General features: G+C 39.2%; 1 protein-coding gene across 4 annotated transcripts in view; it reads right to left on the reverse strand.

Annotated features, from left to right (window-relative positions):
• Positions 1-22,521, reverse strand: part of ULK4 (unc-51 like kinase 4) — a 502,577-nt gene that overhangs the window by 115,257 nt on the left and 364,799 nt on the right. For all 4 annotated transcript variants that reach the window (XM_069560715.1, XM_069560714.1, XM_069560717.1 and 1 more), the window contains one exon: positions 2,616-2,801. In XM_069560715.1, the coding sequence (XP_069416816.1) occupies positions 2,616-2,801 (186 nt within the window). The remainder of the gene's footprint in view (positions 1-2,615; positions 2,802-22,521) is intronic.

The following is a 22,521-nucleotide window of genomic DNA, read 5'->3' on the forward strand; positions in this document are numbered from 1 at the left end:
ACTAAAAGATGGTATAGTCTGGTTACTTTGACTAAGTTGGTATCTAATTGTTTTCTGCATGATTTAATTAATCTGGTTTTAGAAAATGATGTAATTTATTTCAGAGATAAGTCCATAATCTCCTATCTGCAAATCTAAAATCTAGAAAGCTCTGAAAATCTTTTTTTTTCGGGGGTAAGTTTTGTTGCTTATAATAGCTAGGACATGGAAACAACCTAGATGTCCATCAGCAGATGAATGGATAAGAAAGCTGTGGTACATATACACAATGGAGTATTACTCAGCCGTTAAAAAGAATTCATTTGAATCAGTTCTGATGAGATGGACGAAACTGGAGCCAATTATACAGAGTGAAGTAAGCCAGAAAGAAAAACACCAATACAGTATACTAACACATATATGTGGAGTTTGGGAAGATGGCAATGACGACCCTGTATGCAAGACAGGAAAAAAGACACAGATGTGTATAACGGACTTTTGGACTCAGAGGGAGAGGGAGGGGGTGGGATGATTTGGGAGAATGGCATTCTAACATGTATACTGTCATGTAAGAGTTGAATCGCCAGTCTATGTCTGATGCAGGGTGCAGCATGCTTGGGGCTGGTGCATGGGGATGACCCAGAGAGATGTTGTGGGGAGGGAGGTGGGAGGGGGGTTCATGGTTGGGAAGGCATGTAAGAATTAAAGATTTTAAAATTTAAAAAATAAAAAACTAAAAAAAATAAATAAATAAAATTAAAAAAAAAACATATTTGGTAGCAAAACCTGACTCCCATGGAATCACGTATAGTTTTTATTTGCCCACTTAGTGTGAATGTTCATACATTTTGGGACAGAAATATTACCACGCTTGACAACAGTACTGTCCTGGTGACCCCTATAGGATCATGCCATATATAGCCTAAGAAACCATGCCAAAAAGATCTGAAAATTATAAATTCCAAGCTAAACCTCATCCTAAGATTTTCAAATAAGAGATGGTGGATCTCCATAAAATTAACTGTATCAGATAGGAGGTCAATATTCCCCAAGCTTTTGTAATTCAACACTAAATACACAATTTTGCCACATCTACGTATCACTCATGTTATTACATTTTCTAGTACTTGATTTCACATTGACATGCCTTTTTTAACTGAATAAAACTATTTTAAAAAAGAAATCTCTCTACTGAAAAAGCTGGTCATCTGAGAGGCTTACTCTGCATTAAAAAAGGAAGATTCAAGAGGTGTTAAAGACATAGTAGTCCCAAACTGAGAGCTTCACCTTTAAGTCATCAGAAAGAGCAAAATGAAATGGAAGAGGAAATACCTGCTTACTATGTGATTCAATGTCATCTAGTGCCAGGCTGGATTACCATGCCAAGATCTACTGTGCCCAGAAATATTTATCCTACACGTTGGGAATCTCACCTAAACTGTGTTATGCAGGGAGCCGCTCCACTAGACAGGAAGCACTGCTGGGGTTGGGAGGGCTTACCTACTAAACAAAGGTAAAATGTCGCAGCAAGGAGGGTAACTCTATCTCTCCTTTGGTTCTGTCACCCATAACCTGCCATGGAGATTCTGCTCCATCCTGTACTGCAGCTATTTATCAAAAGAACACAAAAACTGTCTTGTGGACAACTCTCTGGAGCATCCACAGCCTCTGCTGCCAAAGGACCCCTCACAATAACTGGATCTAGAAGTGAGCACACACAGACAAGCCAAAGCATGACACAGACTAATGAGACTTCTACTCCTCAACTAACTTCACCAATAGCTACTGTAAACAATGGCCTTCAAAACCAGCAGAACAAGATCTGTTGTAAAAAGAATTCAAAAGGACCTTCAGGTAAACATCAGCTATATACATTTTTAAAAGCAAAACATAAAAGGAGCAAAAGGGAATTTTTTCCATAAAGTACAGTACTGGAAGTTAGAAATACTGTAAGGTTGAAAATCTCCATTTTGCAGCTGTTAAAAAATAATAACCACACATTGATCTAACAAAGTGATCAAAACTAACATCACCAGTAAACGGCAAATAGACATCATGAGCTTCTGGATCTGATGGATTTCTTCTGGGACTTACCTGAATCTAGTTGTCCAGGACACAGCAGAGAGACCTAAATGGAGGGGAAATGCTACAAAATACCTGGCCCATTCTTCAGAAACCTCACGAAAGACAAAGAACGGCTAGAGAACTATCCTGGATTAAGTACATCTGTCAACCAAAATACATGATGCTGGACTGGAATCTATATTGGAAAACAAGCTATACAGGACATTATGGGGACAGCTGACAAAGCTGGAATATGGATGGCAGACCAGTAAAAGATTTGTATCAATGTTAAATTTCCTGACTTTGATAACTATAGTTAAGAGAACATCCATTTCATTAGGAAATACATACTCACATATTAAGGGATAAGCACAAATAATATGTCTAACTCTCATAGTTCAGCAAAAATTCTGTGTACATACAAATAGATATGTGGAATACGATGAATGTTAACAGTAGGTGACTACAGGGAAAGGTAATCATGAGTTCTTGAAAGGAGGTCAAAAAACCTGACCACTCCCCATCTTCCGGCTACCACTGAGGCCGCCCACCCAGTTTCTGTGTGGACTCACCATTCTCCTGAGAATCCTCAACAGAAGCTTCTGGTCCTTTGGGTCCTCTTTGGATGTCAGTAAATCAGCGAAGGTCTCTGCATTTTCAGGAGACAGGCTCTCTGGGTTTTCCCCTCCATACAACTGAACCAGTATAGACAGACACTTGGATGAAACTTCAAAAATTTCAGGGTCCTCGTTAGGAAGCTGAAAAGTAACAAATAGGACTTCATCAGCTTCATTGAAGATGATGTTGGTATTCCTCAAGAACTACAGCTTAAAAGACAGAATGTCAGTCTGAGTACAAACTTTAATTAATTGAATATTCTTATGAATGGATCTTTTTCAAAATGTAAAAAGTAACTCAAACAAGACTAGCAGCACAAAATCAGAAGGAAATCCTACAGTCTTTTCTTTAATCCACAGTGATGAATGACCTGTGACAAGCAAAGGACCAATTACATATTACACACATATTTACATATGCATATGTTCATACAGGTGCGTGTGTGTCTGTGGGTGTGGAAACACTGATTTTTCCAAGGCACAACCCTTACATTCTTGTTGACATAGCTTGTTGAGGAAAATCTACTTCCTAGAAGATATTAAGAAATTGTTTGAACTGTTTCCAAATCATTATTGACTAAACAGATGGGAGAGAAAGTATTGTTTCTATATTACAAGGTATATTATGAAATAATAATCACACCATAAGCATTTTGATCTTTTAAAGTTTTATTTCTAATAGCTTTGTTGAGATATAATTTCTAGGTCATACAATTTAGTGATTTCATGTGTACCCATCATTGAATGGTTTTTAGTATATTCAGAGTTGCGCAAACACCACCAGAACCAATTTTAGAATTTTTTTCATTTTAACTGAAAAAGAAACCCTGTATCATCTCCTCCTCCCTACTCAGTCAGTTCTAACCTGCTTTCTTTGGATTGGCCCATTCTAGACATTTCAGATACGTGAAACCATACAAAATACGATCCTCTGTGACTGGCTTCTTTCTCTCAGCACGTGTTCAGGACTCATCCATGCTGCAGCACGTATCGGCATTTCATTTCTTTTTATCATGCAATGGATATGCCGCATTCTGTTTACCCATTCATCAGCTGATGGACGTTTGCGTTGTTCTCACCTTGACCAGTATGAGGAGCGCTGCTGTGAACAGCGTGTACACATTTTTGTGCACACGGGCTTTGTTTCTCGGGCATATACTTGGAAGTGAAACTGCTGAGTCACACAATAAGTAACTCTGTGTTTAACTTCCCGAGGAATCGCCAGACTGATTTTCAAAGCCGCCATTAGCACCAGCAAAGCATGAGAGTTTCAGGTTCCCCACATCCTCACCAACACTTGTCATCACCTATCTTCTTAATTACAGACATCCTAGCATGTGTGGAGTGGTCACCCATGGTGGTCTTTCATTTGCATTTCCCTGATGGTTAGTGATGCTGAACATCTTTCCATGTACATTTTGGTCATTTGTATATCTTCTTTGGAGAAATGTTTACTCAGGTCTTTTCTCATTTTTAAAACTAGGCCATTTGTCTTATCATAATTAAGTTTAAGCATACTTTATATTTTTTAAATACAATTCCCTTTATATATTTTAGATATAATTCCCTCAGCAGATACACATTTCAAAACTGTTTTCCCATTCTGTGGATTGTCTTTTCACTTTCTTGACAGTGTTCTTTGAAGCACAAAATATTTTTCATTTTGATAAAGTCCAATTTAACTATTCATTTTATTGCTTGTGATTTTGGTGTCAAACCTAAGAAATCATTGCCTATTTCAAAGTCCTGAGATTTTACACTTCTAAGAATTTTTATAGTTTTAGCGCTTACATTTTTCCAAGAACTTTATAGTTTAGCGTTTACATTTAGGTCTTTCCATTTTAATCTTTGCATATAAGTAGAGAATAAACTTCATTCTTTTGCATGTGAATTAATCTTATTTTGAGACATTGGCAGGTTCATATGCCATTATAAGAAATAATACAGAGAGATACCATACACACTTCATCTGGCCTCCCCAATGGAAACATCTTGCATAACTCTAGTACAAGATCACAATCAGGAAATTATCCTATACATTAAGACAGCCACTTCTGCTTTTTAAAAATTTATATTTTCAACATATATGGTTTGCAACCTTTTACTTTCAACCTGCCTGTATCATTATATTTGAAATGAGATTTTTGTAGACAACATACTGTTGGATCGTGTTTTATTATCCCCTCTAGTCATCTCTATCTTTTAATTGGTGCCTTCAGATATTTACATTTTTAAGATAAATAACATAAAAATGCTAGGGTTTAACTCTAACATACAATTTTATTACTTGTCTTCTATTTATTCCCCATTTACTTTCCTGATCCCTTTTTTTTAACCTTCCTGTGGATTATCTAAACATTTTATGTTTTTGATAAGAATTATTAAATTCTCCCAGTATTAGTTCCTTAGGGCTGACATAAAAAGTAACACAAACTGGGTGGCATAAACAACAGAAATGTATCACCTCACAGCTCTGGAAGCTAGAAGCTTAAAAATCAAATAGCAGGACCTTGCTGCCTCTGAAACCCAAAGAAGAATATTCCCTTGCTTCTTTCCGGCATCTGGTGATTTTCTGGAAATCCCAGGCATTCCTTAGCTTGTGGCTGCATAACTCCTCTCTGCCTCCGTCATCCCATGGAATTCTGTGAGTTTCTTGTCTTCACATGGTTGTCTTCTAATAAAACGCTAGTCATATTGGAGTAGCGATGCACTCTTACTTGAGTCTGACCTCGTCTGGAATGTCAGTGTTTTCAAACAAGGTTTAATATTCTGACGTGCTGGGAGTTAGGACTTCAACATCTCATTTTTGTGGGGGGACACAATTCAACCTGTTACACTGCCTATCAACTTTGTCTCTTTTGGGCTCAGCTGTTTGTTCACCTTGGTTTCTCTGCTTCAGGCTATCAGGCTTCCCCAAATGTCTGGTGGTCCCTGGCATTCTATTTTATGAATGAAAGAGTGCGCAGATTAGTACAGGCAGATGGCTCCAATTTCCTTTGCATTTGTGTATATCTGTTTCTTCATGCTGCTTTCCCTGTGATTTCTTCAAATCTTCTCTGTGATTTCTTCAAACTCTGAAATGCTTCTTTCTAAGTAATGACCCCATCTTAGAAATCACACCAGATAGATGGCTCATCCTCTTCACAGTGCAGACCTTGACATATTAAGCTGGAAGAAAGCTGAGCACAATGAATAAGGGGATGGGCCTGACTGGCCTGCCAGTTCTAAACGCTCATCTTCCCATAGCCGGGTAGGAGTCTGGGGCCTCCAGCAGTTTTCCACTCGAAGTTCACAGATCCACAGCATCTGTTCCTGCCTTCTGGTTAGTTTTCTCCTCTGTATGTTCTGGCTAATAGGTTTCTTCACTAGATTTTGATTCAGTTCCACCTGCTTTCTATCACTGAGTAACTGCATGAGATTTCTTTTCCATTAACAGCTTCTTCTTCCGCTCTCCCGTGATTATATTTGAGGCTTTCTCTATTTTCACAGCTTTTGAGCAGCCAGTGAGGCAGGCACAGGTATTCATGCTTCTACTTCAATCCACTGCAACATTTCTTCATGTATGAGTTAGTTTAGCTTCACTGTTGAGATGATGGGAGGATGCTTATCATAAGTAGTAACTCCCAACATGGCTTATTTGTTAGATTCTTATAAAATTGATGTTTGTGTTTGTGTGTGTGTGAGCCCTGCCCTACCACTACAGAAAAGATGGTGACGGTATAAAATCTCCCTGGAATAACAGAATAAGGATATACCCAATTGTCTGAAGAAACAAACTACTAGAAAAATACATGAAACGATGGTTTTTAAGATACCAGACACGAGGCAACGTAGGACAGTGATGCCAAATAACTGAGGTGAGCTCTACTCCTCTCCCAGGTTAGAGGCTTAAGAGGTCTCCAGGCCTAAGAGAGACAGCAACTGAGGCGGGTACCAGCAGATATTTTAAGCTGAGGAGACAGAGTGAAAAACCAAGCAGCTAGAGTTCATAGGCCAAAGTACTAGAGAGAAGAGAGCACGGGAAAGCTCACACTGAAGAAACTGGTAGCCTGGACGGTATTTTATCTATTAGAGAAAATGAATTTCTGGTTAAAAACCTTTCTAACAAGACAACTACAGGCTTAGATGGCAATGATGGCAAATCCTACCAAAGATTCAAGGAAGATGTAATACCAAGTCTATATACATTTTTTCAGAAAGCTAAAGAAAATGGACAGTTCCAAACTCATTCTGTGTGGGGAGTATTTCAGTTCAGTCGCTCAGTCGTGTCCTACTCTTGCCAGGCTTCCCGGTCCTGCACCAACTCCCGGAACTTTCTCAGGCTCATATCCATCGAGGCATTGATACCATTCAACCATCTCATATTGTCATCCCTTTCTCCTCCCGCATTCAATCCTTCCCAGCAGCAGGGTCTTTTCCAAGGAGTCAGTTCTTCACATCAGGTGGCCGAAGTATTGCAGTTTCAGCTTCAACATCAGTCCTTCCAATGGAATATTCGAGACTGATTTCCTTCAGGATGGACTGGTTGGATTTCCTTGCAGGCCAAGGGACTCTCAAGAGTCTTCTCCTATACCACACTTCAAAAGCAACATTTCTCAGCTTTCTTTGTAGCCCAACTCTCACATCCATACATGACCACTGGAAAAACCATAGCTTTGACTAGACAGACCTTTGTCGGCAAAGAAATGTCTCTGCTTTTTAATACGCTGTCTAGGTTGGCATAGTTTTCCTTCCAAGGAAGCAAGTGTCTTTTAATTTCATGGCTGCAGTCACCATCTGCAGTGATTTTGGAGCCCCCCAAAATAAAGTCTCTCACTGTTCCCATTGTTTCCCCATCTATTTGCCATGAAGTGATGGGACCAGATGCCATGATCTTAGTCTTTTGAATGTTTAGTTTTAAGCCAACTTTTTCACTCTCCTTTTTCACTTTCATCAAGCGGCTGTTTAGTTCTTATTTGCTTTCTGTCATAAGGGTGGTGTCATCTGCATATCTGAGGTTATTGATATTTCTCCCAGTAATTTTGTTTCCAGCTTGTGCTTCATCGAGCCCGGCATTTCGCATGATGTACTCTGCATATAAGTTAAATAAGCAGGCTGACAATACACAGCCTTGACGTACTCCTTTCTTGATTTGGAACCAGTCTGTTGTTCCATGTCCAGTTCTAACTGTTGCTTCTTGACCTGCATATAGAGTTCTCAGGAGGTAGATAAGGTAGTCTGGTATTCTCATCTCTTTTAAGAATTTTCCACAGTTTGTTGTGGTCCATACAGTCAAAGGCTTTGGCATAGTTAATAAAGCAGAAGTAGATGTTTTTCTGGAACTCTCTTGCTTTTTTGATGACCCAGTGGATGTTGGCAATTTGATCTCTGGTTCCTCTGCCTTTTCTAAAACCAGCTTGAACATATGGAAATCCACAGTTCACATACTGTTGAAGCCTGTCTTGGAGAATTTTGAGTATTACTTTGCTAGCATGTGAGACGAGTGCAATTGTGTGGTAGTTTGAACATTTTCCAGCATTGCCTTTCTTTTGGATTGGAATGAAAACTGACCCTTTCCAGTCCTGTGGCCACTGCTGAGTTTTCCAAATTTGCTGGCATATTGAGTGCAGTGTTTTCATAGCACCATCTTTTAGGATTCGAAATAGCTCAACTGGAATTCCATCACCTCTACTAGCTTTGTTTGTGTGATGCTTCCTAAGGCCCACTTGACTTTGCACTCCAGGATGTCTGGCTCTAGGTGGGTGATCACACCACCATCGTTATCTGGGTCAGGAAGATCTTTTTTGTATAGTTCTTCTGTGTATTCTTGCCACCTCTTCTTAATATCTTCTTTTAGGTCCATATGATTTGTGTCCTTTATTGTGCTCATCTTTGTATGAAATGTTGCACTGGTCACTGAGGAAGGCATTATCTCTCCTTGCTATTCTTTGGAACTCTGCATTCAAATGGTTATATCTTTCCTTTTCTCCTTTGCCTTTTGCTTCTTTTCTTTTCTCAACTATTTGTAAGGCCTCCTCAGGCAACCATTTGGCCTTTTTGCATTTCTTTTTTTGGGGGATGATCTTGATCACTGCCTCCTGTACAATGTCACAAATGTCTGTCCATAGTTCTTCAGGCACTCTGTCTATCAGATCTAATCCCTTGAATTTATTTGTCAATAAATATCTACTGTATGATAGTAAGGGATTTGATTTAGGTCATACTGGAATGGTCTAGTGGCCAGTATTACCCTGATGCAACAATCAGACACATTCCAAGAAAAGACACTTTCTGATCAAAGCCCTTATGAATATAGATGCAAAAACGTCAAGAAAGTGTTCGCAAACCAAATTCAGCAACATATTAAAGGATTATACATCATGACCAAGTGGAATTTATCATAGGAATGAAAGGCTAGTTTAGCATCTAAAAATCAATAGATGTTATGTGCAACACGAATAGAATAAAAGACAAAAATTATATGAGCCTTTCAATGGTCACAGAATAAGCATTTGACAAAATTAAAAACCCTTTTAGTATTAAAAAACACTCAACAAATTATAAATAGAAGAGAACTTTCTCGTATTGATAGAGGGTATCTGGGGCAAAACTTACAGCTGACACCACATTTACCATGGTTTAAGATCATGAACAAGACAGACGTCCATTCTTGCCATTTATATTCACCATTATATTGGAAGTTTCAGTTATGGCAATTAAGCAAGGAAAATAAGCAGAAATCACCTAGAAAGGAAAACTCTATTTGCAGATGACATACTATTACATACAGAAAATACTAGCAAATCCACTAAAGAACTATCAAAAATAAACAAGTTCACCAAAGGGGCAGAATACAAGATCAATATTCAAAAATCAATTGTATGCCTGCACACTAGCAATGAAGAATGTAAAAAGGAAACAAAGAAAACAACTGCATTACAATAGCATCAAAAAGAATATTTAAAACTGAAGTTAAAAGAAGTACATGCCTTGAAAGCTGAAACATTCTAGGAAAATGAGAAAGAAGGTACATAAACAGCAAAACATGTCATGTTCAAGGATCAGAAGAGTTAATATTATTAGGTTGTCAATATGCCCCAAACTGATCTGCAGATAAAAAGCATTCAGAGCTGCAGCTGGATTATTCTTGCAGAAATTTGATAAGCTGATCCTAAAATGCATATAGAAATGCAAGAGACTAATAGCCAAAACGATCTTAAAAAAGAAGAATAAATTTGGAAGGCTCACATTTCCCAGTTTCAAATTCTGCTTCAAAGCTACCATAATCCAGTCAACGTAGTACTGGCATCAGTTCAGTTCAGTTCAGTTCAGTCACTCAGTCGTGTCCGACTCTTTGCAACCCCATGAATTGCAGCATGCCAGGCCTCCCTGTCCATCACCATCTCCCGGAGTTCACTCAGACTCACATCCATCGAGTCGGTGATGCCATCCAGCCATCTCATCCTCTGTCGTCCCCTTTTCCTCCTGCCCCCAATCCCTCCCAGCATCAGTCTTTTCCAGTGAGTCAACTCTTGGCATGAGGTGGCCAAAGTACTGGAGTTTCAGCTTTAGCATCATTCCTTCCAAAGAAATCCCAGGGCTGATCTCCTTCAGAATGGACTGGTTGGATCTCCTTGCAGTCCAAGGGACTTTCAAGAGTCTTCTCCAACACCACAGTTCAAAAGCATCAATTTTTCGGTGCTCAGCCTTCTTCACAGTCCAACTCTCACATCCATACATGACCACAGGAAAAGCCATAGCCTTGACTAGACGGACCTTTGTTGGCAAAGTAATGTCTCTGCTTTTGAGTATGCTATCTAGGTTGGTCATAACTTTCCTTCCAAGGAGTAAGCGTCTTTTAATTTCATAAGGATATACAAAAGATCAGTGGAATAGAATTTAGAGTCCCAAATTCAACACTTAACATTTATGGTAAACAGATTTTTGACAAGCATACCAAGACAATTTAATGGGGGGAAAACGGCCTTTTTAAACAAATTGTGCTGAGACAAGTATGTATCCACACGCAGAAGAATGCAGTTAGACCCATTCCTCACACCTCATCCAATCTAAATATCAGAGCTAAACATACAAACATATGGCATCACCAACTTGATGGACATGAGTTTGAGCAAGCTTTGGGAGTTGGTGATGGACAGGGAAGCCTCGTGGGCTGCAGTCCATAGGGTTGCAAAGAGTTGGACACGACTGAGCCACTGAACTGAAATAAAGCATACAAAACTTTTAGAAGAAAATACAAAAGTAATTACACCTTTGTGACTTTGGGTTAGGCAATGTTTCTTGCGTATGACATCAGAAGCACAAGAACAACAACAAAATTGATAAACGACTTCATCTCCATATATGAAGAAAGTGAAAAAATCACCCACAGAATAAGGGAAAATTACTGTAAATCTAATACATAATAAGGGACGTGTATACACACAAAATATAAAATATCTTACAACTCCATAATAAAAAGACAAATAACTTAATTTTTTAAAGGGCAAAGAAAAAAAGACATTTTCCCCAAAAAGGTATACAAATGGGCAATAAGCAAAGAAAAGACATTCAACATCATTAGCCATCAGTTCAGTTCAGTTGCTCACTCGTGTCCGACTCTTTGCGACCCCATGAATGGCAGCATGCCAGGCCTCCCTGTCCATCACCATCTCCCGGAGTTCACCCAAACTTACGTCCATTGAGTCGGTGATGCCATCCAGCCATCTCATCCTCTGTCGTCCCCTTTTCCTCCTGCCCCCAGTGGGGAAATGCAAATCAAAACCACCTTGAGATACCACTTCACACCCACTACGATGGCTATAATTAAAAATACAGATAATGCAAGTGTCGGCAAGGGTGTGGGGAAACTAGAACCTTCATACACTGCTGGTGCTAATGGCAGCTTTGGAAAACACTGTATTTTCTCAAAAAGTTAAACACAGGCTGACCACAGGACTGAGCAGTTCTACTCCTAGACACATACTCAAGAAAAAGAAAGCATATATTGACACAAAAGCGTGCACACAATTGCTAAAAGCAGCCTTAATTCAAAATTGCCAAAAAGTGGAAACAACCCAAATGTCCATCAATAAATGGATACACAAATACTGTATGTACATCCATACAGTGGAAGACTATTCACCAACACGAAGAAGGAAGTACGTATATTTCAAGCTAGAAACATGAGTGGACCTCAGAAAAACATCATACTCAGAGAAAGGCCACATATTATATAGATCCATGTATAAGAAATAACCAGAACAGGCCAATCTAAAAAAACAGAAAGCAAATCAGTGAGTGACAAGGGTTTGGAGGGGAGAGTATGGGGAATGACTTTTCATGAGTATGAAATTCCTTGCTGGGGTGACAACGATGTTCTGTCATCAGATAATGGTGATGATGCACAACTGTGAAAATACACTACACAGCAGTGAATTGTATACTTTAGAGGGGTTAAAGGCATGCGTTATGTCTTGATACATCTTTTTGTAAAAACCAGTAACAACTCTGCACAGTCTTCAAGTATATCAAAGAGCAGGAAATACTTACTTTCCAATTCATCTGCTAAGATCAACATTACCCTGATACCAAAATGAGACAAAAACCATATAAAAAAGTAAACTACAAAACAACAAACCTCATGAACACAGATGCACAAATTCTACACAAAATTATAGCAACTCCAAGCCAACAAAATAGGGATAATGATAAAATAATACCTCTTGACAAAATGGGGTGTATCCCAGGAATACAGGTCAGTTTAACGCTCCAAAAAATCAGTCAATGTAGCATATCATATGTATTAATTTCCAAGGGTTGCCATCATATTGAAGGACCACAAACTGAGAGGGCTAAAAAAATAAAAACTGATCTTCTTGTGGTTCTGGAAACTAGAAGTCTCATATCAAGGAGGGGACAGAGCAGCGCCTCTTCTGAAGCCTCCAGGCATGAATCCTTCCTGCCTCCTCCAGCCTCTGAGAGCCTCAGATGTGCCTTGCCCGTGGCAGCAGAACTCCAGTCTCTGCTTCTATCATCACATGTATTCCCCCTTGTGTCTCTGGCTGCATATGGCTGGCTTCTTACTGCTGCTGCTAAGTCGCTTCAGTCGTGTCCGACTCTGTGCGACCCCATAGATGGCAGCCCACCAGGCTCCCCAGTCCCTGGGATTCTCCAGGCAAGAACGCTGGAATGGGTTGCCATTTCCTTCTCCAATGCAGGAAAGTGAAAAGTGAAAGTGAAGTTGCTCAGTTGTGTCCAACTCTCCGCGACCCCATGGACTGCAGCCCACCAGGCTCCTCTTCTTATTAGCACACCAGTAGTAGTGGGCTCGGGAGCCCTCACTATTCCAGGATGACCTCATCTCAACCAATTAAGCACATGACCCTACTTCCAACTAAGGTCACATTCTGAGGTACTGGGGGGGGGGAGCGTTTAACACATCTTTTTTAGGGATACAGTTAATCCATAATATCATATTAATAATTTAAAAAGAAAAACCACAATTATCTCAATAGAAAAAGTATTTAACAATATGCAACACCTGTTTCTAACAAAAACTTGGCAAACAAGGAGTAGAAGGTGATAAAAACATTCAGAGACTGAATGCCTCACCCTGATCAGGAAGACAGAGAGGAACATCGGCTCTCAGCACTTCCACTCAACAGGGGAGGTTCTGGCCAGTGCAGCTGGGCCAAAATGAATAAACCAACAAATAAATAAATATAAGAAATTCAGATTGGAAAAGAAGACTTAACTGCTTATTTGCAGAAGACATGATTCTCGATGTAGAAAATTCAGTGGAATTCACAAACAACCCACTCGAGTTCAAAAATGAGTTTAAAGGTTACAAGCAAAAACAGTAAATGGAAAAGATAAACGCAACCCGAAGCTCATAGCAGCAATATTTGCTATTGCCAAGGTACAAAAGATACCTACATGTCCATCAACAGATGAATGGATAAAAAAGATGCACTATATACACACACACACATATATATACACACACAGATATATACACATACACTCGCCAATGGAACACTACTTGGCCATACAAAGAATGAAATTTGCCATTTGCAGCAACCTGGATGGACTTGGAGGGCATTATGCCAGTGAAATAAGTCAGAGAAAGGAAGTACAGTATGACATCACTTTTACGCAGAATCTTAAAAATACAACAGACTAGTCAATACAACAAAAAGAAGCAGACTCACAAATATGGAGAAAACCAAGTGAAAAAACTAGTGTTTACCAATGGGGAAAGGGTAGGGATGAGAGCCAACACATCAGTGGAAAATTCAGAGGTACAAACTATTCTGTATGAAATAAGTTACAAGGATATATCATACAATGTGGGGAATATAACCAACATTTTACAATAAATATAAATGGAATACAACCTTTAAAAATTATGAATCACTATATTGTATACCTATACTATGATATCAATATAATACTGCATAGCAACTACAATAAAAAAAATTTAAGGGAAACAATCAGATGTGAGTATATTTGCATGTACAGTTATTCACTGCATTGCTGTCACTGAAAAAACTATAAACCACCTAAATGTCCATCAACAAATATAATAGGTACTCACAAAAAAACAAATAATATCATGTACCATAACATCCAAAAAACTGAAATATTCAGGGATAAGTTTGACTAAAGATGAAAGACCTATACACTTGAAAATACAAAATATTGTTGAGATAAACTAAAGAGAACCCAAATAAGTGAAGGCATACACCACATTCATGAGTGGGAAGGCAATTTTGTTAAAATGCCATTCTCTCCATATTAAGACTAAACGTAATCCCAGTCGAAATCCCAATAGGGTTTTTTTGTTTGTTTGTTTTGGTACAAACCAACAGATTGATTCTAAGCTTCTTTATTATATACATATATATCAGTTGGAACTTTCTCTTCATTCTTGTTTTGTCTTCCCTTTATGGTTTTTAATACTCTCCAACCACGGAAACACTTTCCCCACTTAAGACATGCAAGCTTGCCTTCCTTGTAAGTGTTCTAGTCTTCCCTTCTTTATAAAAAAAAATAATTCATTACTTTGGCTGTGCTGGGTCTGAGTTGTGGAACGTGGGACCTTTTTAGTTTCTGGATATTTTAGTTGTGGGCTTCCCTGGTGGCTCAGATGCTAAAGAATCTGCCTTCAATGCAGGAGACCCAGGTTCGATCCCTGGGTTGGGACGATCCCCTGGATAAGGAAATGACAACTGACTCCAATATGCTTGCCTGGGAAATGCAATGGACAGAGAAGCCTGGCAGGGGTCCACGGATTCACAAAGAGTTGGACACGACTGGGCGACTACCACTTTCCCTCTAGCTGTCGCATGCAGACTCTCAGTTGCAGCATGTGGGGTCCAGTTCCCTAAGCAGGGATGGAACCCAGGCGCCCTACATTGGAAGTGCGGAGTCTTAGCCACAGGACCACCAAGGAAGTCCCTGGTCTACTTTTCCTTCCTTTTCTTCTTCCTTTAAATTCTTAGACAGTATTCTTAAATCATCATTAATAACACTGTGGTGTTTTTATTACCTATTTTCTCATACTATAATCACTTTTTAAATTGCGATGAAGTCTGTCAAACATAAAGATCTATGGAGTATTGCAAGATAATTACTGATGATCCAACAAATACAGTTTTAAGCTCCTCTGCATACCCTTAGTTCAGTCGCTCAGTCCTGTCAGACTCTTTGCGACCCCATGAATCGCAGCACGCCAGGCCTCCCTGTCCATCACCAACTCCCAGAGTTCACTCAGACTCACATCCATTGAGTCGGTGATGCCATCCAGCCATTTCATCCTCTGTCGTCCCCTTCTCCTCCTGCCCCCAATCCCTCCCAGCATCAGAGTCTTTTCCAATGAGTCAGCTCTTCGCATGAGGTGGCCAAAGTACTGGAGCTTCAGCTTTAGCATCATTCCTTCCAAAGAAATCCCAGGGCTGATCTCCTTCAGAATGGACTGGTTGGATCTCCTTGCAGCCCAAGGGACTCTCAAGAGTCTTCTCCAACACCACAGTTCAAAAGCATCAATTCTTTGGCGCTCAGCCTTCTTCACAGTCCAACTCTCACATCCATACACGACCACAGGAAAACCATACCCTTGACTAGACAGACCTTTGTTGGCAAAGTAATGTCTCTGCTTTTGAATATGCTATCTAGGTTGGTCATAACTTTCCTTCCAAGGAGTAAGCGTCTTTTAATTTCATGGCTGCAGTCATCATCTGCAGTGATTTTGGAGCCCCCCCCAAAATAAAGTCTGACACTGTTTCCACTGTTTCCCCATCTATTTCCCATGAAGTGATGGGACCGGATGCCATGATCTTCGTTTTCTGAATGTTGAGCTTTAAGCCAACTTTTTCACTCTCCTCTTTCACTATCATCAAGAGGCTTTTTAGTTCTTCTTCACTTTCTGCCATAAGGGTGGTGTCATCTGCATATCTGAGGTTATTGATATTTCTCCCAGCAATCTTGATTCCAGCTTGTGTTTCTTCCAGCCCAGCGTTTCTCATGATGTACTCTGCATAGAAGTTAAATAAGCAGGGTGACAATATACAGCCTTGACATACTCCTTTTCCTATTTGGAACCACTCTGTTGTTCCATGTCCAGGTCTAACTGTTGCTTCCTGACCTGCATACAGGTTTCTCAAGAGGAAGGTCAGGTGGTCTGGTATTCCCATCTCTTTCAGAATTTTCCACAGTTTATTGTGATCCACACAGTCAAAGGCTTTGGCATAGTCAATCAAGCAGAAATAGATGTTTTTCTGGAACTCTCTTGCTTTTTCCATGATCCAGCGGATGTTGGCAATTTCATCTCTGGTTCCTCTGCCTTTTCTAAAACCAGCTTGAACAGCCAGAAGTTCTCGGTTCACGTATTGCTGAAGCCTGGCTAGGAGAATTTTGAGCATTACTTTACTAGCATGTGAGATGAGTGCAACTGTGCAGTAGTTCGAGCATTCTTTGGCATTGCCTTTCTTTGGGGTTGGAATGAAAACTGACCTTTTCCAGTTCTGAGGCCACTGCTGAGTTTTCCAAATTTGCTGGCATATTGAGTGCAGCACTTTCACAGCATTATGTTTCAGGATTTGAAACAGCTCCACTGGAATTCCATCACCTCCACTAGCTTTGTTCATAGTGATGCTTTCTAAGGCCCACTTGACTTCACATTCCAGGATGTCTGGCTCTAGATGAGTGATCACACCATTGTGATTATCCAGGTCATGAAGATCTTTTTTGTACAGTTCTTCTGTGTATTCTTGCCACCTCTTCTTAATATCTTCTGCTTCTGTTAGGTCCAGACCATTTCTGACCTTTATCGAGCCCATCTTTGCATGAAACGTTCCCTTGGTCTCTCTAATTTTCTTGAAGAGATCTCTAGTCTTTCCCATTCTGTCTTCCTCTATTTCTTTGCATTGATTGCTGAAGAAGGCTTTCTTATCTCTTCTTGCTATTCTTTGGAACTCCGCATTCAGATGCTTATATCTTTCCTTTTCTCCTTTGCTTTTCGCATCTCTTCTTTTCACAGCTATTTGTAAGGCCTCCCCAGACAGCCATTTTGCTTTTTTGCATTTCTTTTCCATCGGGATGGTTTTGAGCCCTGTCTCCTGTACAATGTCATGAACCTCATTCCATAGTTCATCAGGCACTCTATCTATCAGATCCAGGCCCTTAAATCTATTTCTCACTTCCACTGTATAAGCATAAGGGATTTGATTTAGGTCATACCTAAATGGTCTAGTGGTTTTCCCTACTTTCTTCAATTTGAGTCTGAATTTGGTAATAAGGAGTTCATGATCTGAGCCACAGTCAGCTCCTGGTCTTGTTTTTGCTGACTGTATAGAGCTTCTCCATCTTTGGCTGCAAAGAATATAATCAGTCTGATTTTGGTGTTGACCATCTGGTGATGTCCATGTGTAGAGTCTTCTCTTGTGCTGTTGGAAGAGGGTGTTTGCTATGACCAGTGCATTTTCTTGGCAAAACTCTATTAGTCTTTGCCCTGCTTCATTCCACATTCCAAGGCCAAATCTGCCTGTTACTCCAGGTGTTCCTTGACTTCCTACTTTCGCATTCCAGTCCCCTATAAGGAAAAGGACATCTTTTTTGGGTGTTAGTTCTACAAGGTCTTGTAGGTCTTCATAGAACCATTCAACTTCACAGCATTACTGGTTGGGGCATAGACTTGGATTATGGTGATATTGAATGGTTTGCCTTGGAAACGAACAGAGATCATTCTGTTGTTTTTGAGATTGCATCCAAGTACTGCATTTTGGACTCTTTTGCTGACCATGATTAACTCTCCTCCAAATCCTGATTTATCCAGTATACTGAGTTTATCAGTAACTGTTTTTTAAGTTGCAGGTCTATTGGTAACAATGTCTTGTGTGTGTGTGTGTGTGTGTGTGTGAAAATGATTATTTAGTTTAACAGATACTTCAAAGTTCATCATTATTTCTCAGACCTTTTATAAAGCACTCCATCATCTTCTGGTTTCTATTAATACTCCTAAATGATACACCATCAGAATGATTAGAATGTTGATTGGCAATCTGCCTTCTCTCTTTGACTTTTGTAAAAAAAAGTTTTCTTGACTTCGTCATCCATTTAGCTTTGCTCAATGTGCTATTTTGTCTTTTTACTGGATTTTTATATTCTATAATTATGGTTTTATTTTTTGAACTTTTGTTCTTTGAATGTCTCCTAGAGTGTTTTTACAATCCTTGACCCTTGACTGAATTTTTGTTTTTCTAAATTATATTTCTTTTTGATTTTTTAAATTATTGAAAGATTATTATAACACATTTGTGGGAGACTTGGTAAACACAGAACAAAGTTACACATAGTTCCACTATATATTACAATTATTTTTTAAGTAGATAAATTCAGATTTTTATTTGAAGTTTCAGTATCAAACTCTCAAAACTTAATGGACAGAAAAGTAGGACAGAGTAGACCTGAAGAGCAATGAACCAATTCAACATTATTAAGACTTATACAATTTTCACAGGCTTGCCTGGTGGCTCAGATGGTAAAGAATCCACATGCAATGCGAGAGATCTGGGTTCGATCCCTGGGTTGGGAAGATCCCCTGGAGAAGGAAATGGCAACCCACTCCAGTACTCTTGCCTGGAGAATCCCATGGACAGAGGGGCTTGGTGGGCTACAGTCCACGGGGTCACAAAGAGTCGGACACGACTGAGTGACTTCACTTCACATACAATTTTCACAGGCTTGCCTGGTGGCTCAGATGGTAAAGAATCCACATGCAATGCGGGAGACCTGGGTTCGATCCCTGGGTTGGAAAGATCCCCTGGAGGCAGGCATGGCAACTCACTCCAGTATTCTTGCCTGGAGAATCCCCATAGAGAGAGGACTCTGGCGGGCTACAGTCCATGGGGTTGCAAAGAGTCAGACACAGCTGAGCAACTAAGCACAGCACAGCATACAATTTTTACACACCCAGTAGGATACAAATTTTATTCAAACTCTCATATATTATAAACCAGGAGACACTGGAATACAACCAGGGACATAAAACAAGGTGCAAAAATTTCACAGTCTAAAGGAATTGAAATTATACAGTCTGCTCTCTTACCACTGTGGAATTATGGAGAAATCAGTATCAAACAATATTTGAAAGTAACCCACATATTTTCAAGTGCAATGTGACATTTACCAAGAGAGATCCTTGACTTGGCCATTAAAAGCCTCAATAAAGTTAGAAAACTGAAAAAACTCAGAGGGTAACTACAGAGAAGAAAGCTTTGAAATGAGCAATTAATATCAAAGACACTTAACCCCATGTATTTGGAAATTAAATGTCTACTTTTAAATGATGGGAGTATCTAAGAAACCATAACAAGGAAAAGTAGAAAATACTGTGTAACAGAATAAAAATGAAGAGAGAATTTATCAGAATTTGTTGCATGCTAAAGTTGCTCAAGGCTATGGTTTTTCCAGTGGTCATGTATGGATGTGAGAGTTGGACTATGAAGAAAGCCGAGTGCTGAAGAATTGATGCTTTTGAACTGTGGTGTTGGAAAAGACTCTTGAGAGTCCCTTGGGCTGCAAGGAGATCCAACCAGTCCATTCTGAAGATCATTTCTGGGTATTCACTGGAACGACTGATGCTAAAGCTGAAACTCCAGTACTTTGGGCACCTCGTGCGAAGAGTTGACTCACTGGAAAAGACTCTGATGCTGGGAGGGATTGGGGGCAGGAGGAGAAGGGGACGACAGAGGATGAGATGGCTGGATGGCATCACCAACTAAACAGACGTGAGTCTGAGTGAACTCCAGGAGTTGGTGAGGGACAGGGAGGCCTGGCGTGCTGCGATTCATGGGGTCGCAAAGAGTTGGACGCGACTGAACTGAACTGAAAGTTGCTCAATGTAACCAATGAAAACAAATAATGGACACTAGCATAAAATTTCGTTAAATTTGAAGAAAAATCTGTACTTCAGTTAATACTGTATCACATGCTAATTTTGTTGCTGTTTCACAACATATTTCTTTTATTTTCAGAATTAGAAGTTTCAAGCCTCACTGAAATTTTTTTTAAAAATCCTAAAATAATAAGCCTTCTAGACTTTAGCAGTAATACTAGATGCCAGAATAAATGGAATTATATCACAATTTTGAGTGAATACAAATTAGAAATCTAGCATTCTAGTCATACTTAGTTAAACAAGTGGAACCAAAATGTCATAAATTTTTTAGCTGAGCAAAAATTCATAAGTTTTTTTTTTGTTTTTCTTTTATTTTTTTTTTACTTTATTGAAATTCTTTTTGTTTTTTAATTTTAAAATCTTTAATTCTTACATGCGTTCCCAAACATGAACCCCCCTCCCACCTCCCTCCCCATAACATCTCTCTGGGTCATCCCCATGCACCAGCCCCAAGCATGCTGCACCCTACGTCAGACATGGACTGGCAATTCAATTCTTACATGATAGTATACATGTTAGAATGTCATTCTCCCAAATCATCCCACCCTCTCCCTCTCCCTCTGAGTCCAAAAGTCTGTTATACACATCTGTGTCTCTTTCCCTGTCTTGCATACAGGGTCGTCATTGCCATCTTCCTAAATTCCATATATATGTGTTAGTATACTGTATTGGTGTTTTTCTTTCTGGCTTACTTCACTCTGTATAATCGGCTCCAGTTTCATCCATCTCATCAGAACTGATTCAAATGAATTCTTTTTAACGGCTGAGTAATACTCCATTGTGTATATGTACCACAGCTTTCTTATCCATTCATCTGCTGATGGACATCTAGGTTGTTTCCATGTCCTGGCTATTATAAACAGTGGTGCGATGAACATTGGGGTACATGTGTCTCTTTCAATTCTGGTTTCCTCAGTGTGTATGCCCAGCAGTGGGATTGCTGGGTCATAAGGTAGTTCTATTTGCAATTTTTTAAGGAATCTCCACACTGTTCTCCATAGTGGCTGTACTAGTTTGCATTCCCACCAACAGTGTAGGAGGGTTCCCTTTTCTCCACACCCTCTCCAGCATTTATTGCTTGCAGATTTTTGGATCGCAGCCATTCTGACTGGTGTGAAGTGGTACCTCATTGTGGTTTTGATTTGCATTTCTCTAATAATGAGTGATGTTGAGCATCTTTTCATGTGTTTGTTAGCCATCCGTATGTCTTCTTTGGAGAAATGTCTATTTAGTTCTTTGGCCCATTTTTTGATTGGGTCGTTTATTTTTCTGGAATTGAGCTGCAGAAGTTGCTTGTATATTTTTGAGATTAGTTGTTTGTCAGTTGCTTCATTTGCTATTATTTTCTCCCATTCAGAAGGCTGTCTTTTCACCTTGCTTATATTTTCCTTTGTTGTGCAGAAGCTTTTAATTTTAATTAGATCCCATTTGTTTATTTTTGCTTTTATTTCCAGAATTCTGGGAGGTGGATCATAGAGGATCCTGCTGTGATTTATGTCTGAGAGTGTTTTGCCTATGTTCTCCTCTAGGAGTTTTATAGTTTCTGATCTTACATTTAGATCTTTAATCCATTTTGAGTTTATTTTTGTGTGCGGTGTTAGGAAGTGATCTAGTTTCATTCTTTTACAAGTGGTGGACCAGTTTTCCCAGCACCACTTGTTAAAGAGATTGCTTTACTCCATTGTATATTCTTGCCTCCTTTGTCAAAGATAAGTTTTCTAAAATATACATACTATACATATTATTTATATATATGTACACAAAAGGTTTTTTGCTTACTATACTAGATAAAGGCTTGAGAAAGAACAAGTGAAAAAAGAGAAGTTGGAAAACATAAACTAAATCACATCTGAAGACTTGGAGGGAAAAAAAATACCTGGGCATTTTATATTTTTCAGAAAAGTTACAAGATAATTCTAACATGCATCTGAATTTTAAAAAGTGATTACAGGTTCTATTAAGTTGTAGTTTCATGTTATAGAATTCTATTATATTCTGGTTGACTGATCATGATGCAATGGTATTAAAATGAATAATCGTTACATAATCACAATAGTAAAAGATGTTTATTAGTTTTCACAATGAATAGCCAGATAAGAAATAAAAGATAATTACAACTGCAAGCCATAATAGGAACATAATTAACCTAACAATATAAAACAATTACATCTAATTTGGGGCATTAGTAGTGATGTGTTAAGTGGACACACACAGGGCACTTGTTGCAGAGTGCCCTGTGCTATATAGTGTATTCTCATCAATTTTATTTTATACATAGTATCAATGGTGTATATGTGTCAACTCCAGTCTGCCAATTCACTGCCCCCATTCCCTCTCGGTATCCACATACCCGTTCTCTACATCTGTGTTGTCTCTATTTCTGCTCTACAAATAAGATTGTCTATGCATTTTTCTAGATTT

Source organism: Ovis canadensis, chromosome 19, assembly GCF_042477335.2.
Source record: "Ovis canadensis isolate MfBH-ARS-UI-01 breed Bighorn chromosome 19, ARS-UI_OviCan_v2, whole genome shotgun sequence".
NCBI lineage: Eukaryota > Metazoa > Chordata > Mammalia > Artiodactyla > Bovidae > Ovis > Ovis canadensis.